The following is a 7,001-nucleotide window of genomic DNA, read 5'->3' on the forward strand; positions in this document are numbered from 1 at the left end:
GACTTTGACATTGAAAACCCAGACTCAGAATAGCTTTTATTCACCAAGTATCCTCAAAGTATACAAGGAATTTGACTCTGGTTTGAACTGTACTCTCTCTATACAAGCATGTACAAATACACATAAACACTAAACAATTCACAATAAAAAAATGTGCAAATAAAATATGCAGTAAAAATATGTGCAAAGGAGAAAGAAAAACAGACTGAAGTTGTACATGAGGTATATAAATGAGTGAGTTCTTTGGCAGGTTAAACTGTTCATCAGTGTGATGGTCTGTGGAAAGAAACTGTTCCTGTGTCTGGTTGTTCTGATGTCTGGAGCTCTGTAATGTCGACCAGAGGGGAGGAGTTTAAACAGAGTGTGAGGGGTCTGTTACCAGCTCATTTCCTAGTCCTGGTCCTAACCCTAACCCAGTATAAGTCCTGGATGGGAGGCAGGGTGGCTCTGATGATTTTCTTCTACAGACCTGACAGTTGGTTGAAGTCTGTGTCTGGCATGTTTGGAGGCAGAGGGAAACCAAATAGAGATGAAGATGCACAGGACAGACTGGATGATGGATGTGTAGAAGATGGTGAGCAGTTCCTGGTGCAGGTTGAACTTCCTGAGCTGTCTGAGGAAGTAGTACATCCTCTGGCGTCCCTTTTTCCTGATGGAGTCTATGGCGGAGGACCACTTCAGATCCCGGGAGATGGTGGATCCTAGGAAACGTAAAGTCTCCACAGCAGGCACAATGCCGTTGAGGACGGGTGGTGGTGGGGAGGGGCGCATCCATTATCATCTCCACAGTCTTGAGCGGGTCCAGCTCCAGGTTGCTGTGACCACACCAGAGGCCCAACTGTTCCACCTCCTGTCTATATGCAGCCTAATAACCATCCTAGATGAACCAGTGGTGGTGGTATCATCTGCAAACAGGCATTTAACAGAGGGGTTCCCTAAGGTGCAGTCTTTTGTGTAGAGTGAGAAGAACAGTGAGGAGAGCACACACCTCTGACGGGTGCCGGTGCTGATTGTCCATGTGGGAGCTGGCACAGAGAGGTTGGAGAGTTTTTGGTGGAGAATGTTGGGCATGATGGTGTTGAATGCCGGGAATGAAGGATCCTCACATACATCCCTGCAGAGTCCAGGTGCTGCAGGATGCAATGCAGTCAGGGTTCGTTGAATGGTATGTTCCAGCTTTCACCTCATGAAACATTCGTACCATTGAACTCAAACATTCATTATTTGTATTATATATATATATATATATATATATATATATATATATAATACAAATAATGAATGTTTGCCCAGCTAGGCATTTAGCAGCCAATGTTACCAACATCACACTGGCATCTTTCCCCACCACCTGCAACACAAAACACATCTTCACCTGAAAACCTTGTCAACCAAAAATTTACCACCATAGTCCTCTGCGGAACGCCTCTAAACCACGCAAATTAAATCAAGAGTGCTCTGAAAGCACAATATCCAAATGCGGCTTTTGGTACAAGTGCTTCTACATTCTGCTAACATGTCAAGGACTTGTACCAAGCTTTCTAAAATTCCTCCTAAAAATGTGACAGAAGTTGATTTCAGAATGCAGGCACCAACTCCTGAAACCAGCAGTGTCTAGGTTTGTTAATCAAGGGCCATAACTCCACCAAAATGTGTCAAATCTTGTACATTGCAGTATGCATATTATCAACCTATAACAGGGGTGGGCAGCAAGGGCCGAGACACTGTAGGTTTTCCTTGCAACCAGTCACCTCAGCAGGTGGGTTGCTGATGAGCTTCTCCCCTGAGCATAATCACCTGATTGTCAATGAAATCACCTGCTGAGATGATTGGTAGTAAGGAAAACCTGCAGTGATTCGGCCCTTCATGGCACATGATTGCCCACCCCTGACCTATAACAAGGATTTGTTCCAAGTTAAATGAACTATCATCATCATCATCATCTTCAACCACTTTTCCGGGTTCGGGTCGTGGGGGCAACAGCTCCAGCAGGGGACCCCAGACTTCCCTTTCCCTGAAACTGACCTTTATCACCATTTTAGCTGTTTTTACCCCATAATACCAGAACATTCAGTCAGTCTAAACTAAACCTTTGTGGAATTGTTATCACCAGACAAATAGATACTACTATATACATTTTAAAGCAAATTCCGTCCTTCTCTCCCGTTTTGTGACGAAATGAAGCAATACATTTTTTTTTCAGTTAGCGATTATAAATGACGGAATAAACGGAACCAAAAAATAAAAACTGACGGACATCTGTATACAGACGGAGATTTTGCAGCCATGTGGGATGAGCCAGGGTCCCTTGTTATGTTACCGGAATGTTGTAAGAATGAGAAGTTCTGCTGTGATACTTCTCTCACATAAACTTCAATTTTAATCAAATCGCGTCAACTGTAGGTGGTGTTAGCTCGACAGAAAGCAGCTGATACAAGCAGGACATACGAGGTCTGTGAGAAAACTATCCGACCTTTTTATTTTTTTCAAAAACTATATGGATTTGAATCATGTGCGCTTGCATCAGACAAGCTTGAACCTTCGTGCGCATGCGTGAGTTTTTTCACGCCTGTCAGTTGCGTCATTCGCCTGTGGGCAGGCTTTGTGGGAGGAGTGGTCTAGCCCCCTTGGCGGATTTTCATTCTCAGCAAACAGCTGAGCTACTGCCGCTTTGTTCCATGAAAGTTTTTTCAGAAACTCTGCCAGACAGCCAGCTGGAAACCATTTGGAAGATTCAGATGGCTTTCGGTGAAGATTCTGTCGGTATCACACGGATTAAGGACCATTAAAATTGGATTAAAAACGGCCCACAGCGCTGGAGCGGCCATCAACAGGCTGGAAAGAGCAGATCACTAACCAATTTAAGGCTCTGTTGATGCAGGATGTCGTGCACACACACCTCCGTGTTTGAAACCATTCGTAAGATTCAGACGGCTTTCGATGGCTTTTCAGTTGAGTGAGTATCCGACAAATTGTTTAACAGCTGGGCATGTTCCAACTTGTCCTGTGAGACTTCCAACACGGAGGTGTTGTTTGTCCAGCACCATGAGCAGCTGCGTCCCAACGCGCGAATCCGTCCGCACGTCTTTCATTACAAAATCTCCTTTAACAGTGGAATGTGCCGATGTGTGCTGATCCCGACCTCTTCTGAAACTTCTCTGCTAGTCACACGACGTCCTGCATCAACAGAGCCTTAAATTTGTTAGTGATCTGATCGTTTCAGCCTGTCGATGGCCGCTCGGGGCGCGGTGCGCCCTCCGGCGCTGTGGGCCATTTTTAATCCACTTTTAATGGTCCTTCATCGGTGTGATACCGATAGAATCTTCACCGAAAGCCATCTGAATCTTCCAAATGGTTTCCAGCTGGCTGTCTGGCAGAGTTTCTGAAAAACTTTTCATGGAACAAAGCGGCAGTCGCTCCGCCATTCCTAAACAATAAAAATCCGCCGAGCGGGCTGGACCACTCCTCCCACAAAGCCTGCCCACAGGCGAATGATGCAACCGACAGGCGTGAAAAAACTCATGCATGCGCACGCAGGTTCAAGCTTGTCTGATGCAAGCGCACATGATTCAAATCCATATAGTTTTTGAAAAAAATAAAAAGGTCGGATACTTTTCTAACAGACCTCGTATATAACAAACAATAAAAAAAGCACTGAAAGTGTGAGCACAGACACGCTGCATCTGCATGGGCCACTATCTTGCTTCACCACAACATAATCTCCCTTCTGGGATTATTATTAAGACAAAAAACTAGAAACACGTTAATCCAGTAAAGTGGTGGCTGAGTGTACCTCATTTAGTGCTCTAACCAGGTGTCCATAGTGTCCATTCTCTAGTTTGGGGTTCTTGGTCAGAGCCTCGACAACCTCCAGAGCTTCTTTCCTCTCCTGCCACTTTTTAGCTTCCTGTTGAAACAAACACCTTATCATAAAGGCTTTCATATCTTACAGCAGGTTAAAGGGAATGTTTCCACATTTTTTAGGGAGCCTCTGACAAGTATACAAAACTCACTATTTTCTCGTAGAAATCTTTAGGAACCTTGGAGAGAATCTCCACAGCTTCCAGAAGTTCATACGGATCCACAGCTGCTGCAGCTTCCTCCTCATCCTCTCCTGGAGGAAAGAAAGCATCAAAGTCTGAGATTACAAGCACCAATGCAGCGATGCTGCTGAACCTCAAGGTAACACCTAAAACAGCTGTGGACCATTCAGCCATGACTCCTTGTGCTCTACTTCCTGTGTCAGAGTGCAGTAGAAATATGATGACTTTCAGGAGGTGGTTCCATAGTGTCATGGATGCAGAAGCACATGCTTTGAAACCTGGTCAGTTTTTTGGGACAGTTTCAGAGAGATCACTAATTATACTTCATTTGCATTGCGTCTGGGACACGTGCACGGAGCTGATAGACTTCACTCAGCAAAGCTTCAAGTACATTTCTGCAGCAGCAGAACACACTGCGAAGCTGCAAATAGGCAACAGGACTATTATGATGTCGGAGCTGATACGCAAGTGAATGGTCAATAAGATCAAGGTGTAAGGTGTAAGTTGGTCCTTTCAAATAGAGACGTGTCCTCCAGCAGCCTCTGCCTCACGCTGTGACGGCCAGTCTGGGGACGCCACTCCATGCATCTATGGGCTGCCCAAAATCCACAAACAGGATGTGCCACTCAGGCCTATTGTATGCAGCACAGATTCCATCACTTACAATTTGGCCAAGCACCTCAAGTGGATTTGGCTCCTCTAGTGGGTAACTCAGACCACCATGTGGAAAACACAAGATTTTGTGAACAAGATCAAGGACCCTTCAGCTGGAGACAGACGAAAACTATGGTGTCATTCGATGTGACATCGTTGTTCACCTGCATCCCCACCACTGAGGCCGTCTCAGCTGTGAGGCAGAGGCTGCTGGAGGACACGTATCTATTTGAAAGGACCAAACTTACACCAGACCACATCTGCCAACTCTTGGAGATCTGTCTTAACACCACGCATTTCCAGTTTAGGGGGAATTACTACAGGCAGATCCATGGTGTGCGATGGGCTCTCTGGTATCCCCATTGTGGCCAATCTGTACATGGAACTAGTGGAGAAGACAGCCTTGGTGTCGTTCATGGGCATCTCTCCCAGTCACTGGTTCAGATATGTCAATGACACATGGGTTAAAATCAAGCAACAGGAAGTGGAGGCCTTTACAGAGCACATCAACTCGGTGGACTCCAATATCAAGTTCACACGTGAGGATGCCAGAAACAACCACTTAGCCTTCTTGGACTGTGATGTTATGATTGGAGAGAACAGGCAGCTCCAGACGGGGGTTTACAGAAAACCCACTCACAATGACCAATATCTGCTCTTTGGCTCAAACCATCCCCTTGAACACAAGCTCGGGTTGATCAGGACTCTTCCAACACAGAGTCCTACAGGTGCCCACACACTACAGAGGGAAGGGCTAAAGAACAGAAACTTGTCCGGAAAGCCCTCACAGTATATGGGTATCCCATGATGGTCCCTGGATAAAGTGCAGAAGTCCCAAAGATCAAAGAGACCAGACAGACAGGAAGACGGAGCCAAGAAGAAGAGGAGTGTCTCTCCCTATTTAGCAGGAGTAGGGGAAAAAACTACAGAAGATCTTCAGACAGCACAAAATCCCAGTTTACTTTAAACCTGTTAACACCCTGAGACAAACAGTTTCAAACAGAGCAATGTAGTGTACTTCTATCAGATGTCAGGAAAACTGTTGAAGAACACTACAGAGGTGAGACTAAGCAGCCACTGCACAACAAAATATACCAGCCTTTTGTGCAACAGCTGGTATAGCCGTTGCACAAAAGGCTGAGAGAGGGCGCCGGTGGACCTCGGTCTGCAGGTCACCTCCACCTTAAGCCCCTTTCACATTGCATATTCGGTAGAGATGTGTATTGCAGCGGTGTGGTTTCATACTTGCAGCTGCGTGTATTCACTTTTTAATGTGTGCACACAGCCACATGTACCATGCCGCCCTCTGTGGAAGTGTTCTCTGTTCTCTACTGCAGGTGAGGTGCTGCTCAAAAAGAGAGTCATTTAATCATTGTCATTATTATTTATTTGTCCTTGTCGATCACTTTCATTGTGTACAGATGCTGCTGAGTCTGACTGTGGTAATGCTGCTCTGAACGACACAGAGAGAAGAGGAGAGACGATGAGGAGTAGAGAGATGGAGAGAGGCGAGGATGAGAGGGGATGCGTTTCTGTTGTGTTGATGGATTTCGAGTTGAGGTTTCGATCCCTGTTCTGAGCACGCACAGTGCTGTGTGATCTGTATCTAGCTGTGATCACTCTGGGTCCAGCACTTCCGTTTTGGTCGTGGTTGCAGGAGCGCTGTGGGGCACAGGACTTGCATGCAGTAACGCTGTGCTGCGCAGACCTGCTTAAAACTGTGTCCAGCACTCTATGCTGGAGAAAATGAAACATTTAATTTCTTCCGGGGGAGACAAAAACTCAACATAAAGCAGCTAAAAGTTGGCGGAGAGCTGCTCATCTCAGCATAGACGATACAACCACAATGAGCAGCTCTACGAATACACCAATGTGAAAGGGGCTTTAAAGACACTAACCACACATTTGAGGCCAAGGAAGTTAAAATCTTAGCCAGAGAAAAGAAATGGTTTGAGAGGGCAGTGAAGGAAGCATTGTATGTGAAACAGTTGAAACCCAGCCTTAACCGGGGAGGGGGTCTGAGACCGCTTTGTCAAACTGTTTACAATGGGGTACTCAGGTCAAAGCAGTTCAGTGTTTTGTTCATGGTAATGAGTCATTCACAGTTGTCAGGAGTCATCAGGAGAGGCGTCAGTCCCATCGTTAGGAGGGACAGCTGCTCTGTCATTAGGAGAGTGTTAACTAGGGCACAATCGGTGCTAATTAGAGCAATTGTTAGTCACTGCCAAAAGCAGTCTGCCTCTCGGTAGGAGGGGTCTGGTTAGGTTTAAAACTCCAGCTTTGCTGGCTTCTGTTATTCTTCTCTAC

General features: G+C 45.9%; 1 protein-coding gene across 1 annotated transcript; it reads right to left on the reverse strand.

Moving 5' to 3' along the window:
* Positions 1–613: 613 nt before the first annotated feature.
* On the reverse strand, positions 614–4,214 carry LOC117506045 (zygote defective protein 9-like). The gene is made up of 3 exons (XM_034165576.1): positions 4,011–4,214; positions 3,791–3,904; positions 614–1,130 (listed from the first exon to the last, which is right to left on the reverse strand). Exons 1-3 carry the CDS (start codon positions 4,212–4,214, stop codon positions 936–938), a joined length of 513 nt encoding a protein of 170 aa, XP_034021467.1. The 3' UTR covers positions 614–935.
* Positions 4,215–7,001: the final 2,787 nt, after the last annotated feature.

Source organism: Thalassophryne amazonica, unplaced genomic scaffold (genome assembly GCF_902500255.1).
Source record: "Thalassophryne amazonica unplaced genomic scaffold, fThaAma1.1, whole genome shotgun sequence".
NCBI classification, from domain to species: Eukaryota; Metazoa; Chordata; class Actinopteri; order Batrachoidiformes; family Batrachoididae; genus Thalassophryne; species Thalassophryne amazonica.

Excerpts from the sequence above, each read along its gene's own strand:
- LOC117506045 (XM_034165576.1), bottom strand. The coding sequence starts at position 4,214 with ATGGCTGAATGGTCCACAGCTGTTTTAGGTGTTACCTTGAGGTTCAGC. Across the intron at positions 3,905-4,010 it reads AAGATTTCTACGAGAAAATA|GAAGCTAAAAAGTGGCAGGA; the intron begins GTGAGTTTTGTA and ends TTGTTTCAACAG. Across the intron at positions 1,131-3,790 it reads TGGTTAGAGCACTAAATGAG|CACCTGGACTCTGCAGGGAT; the intron begins GTACACTCAGCC and ends TGCATCCTGCAG.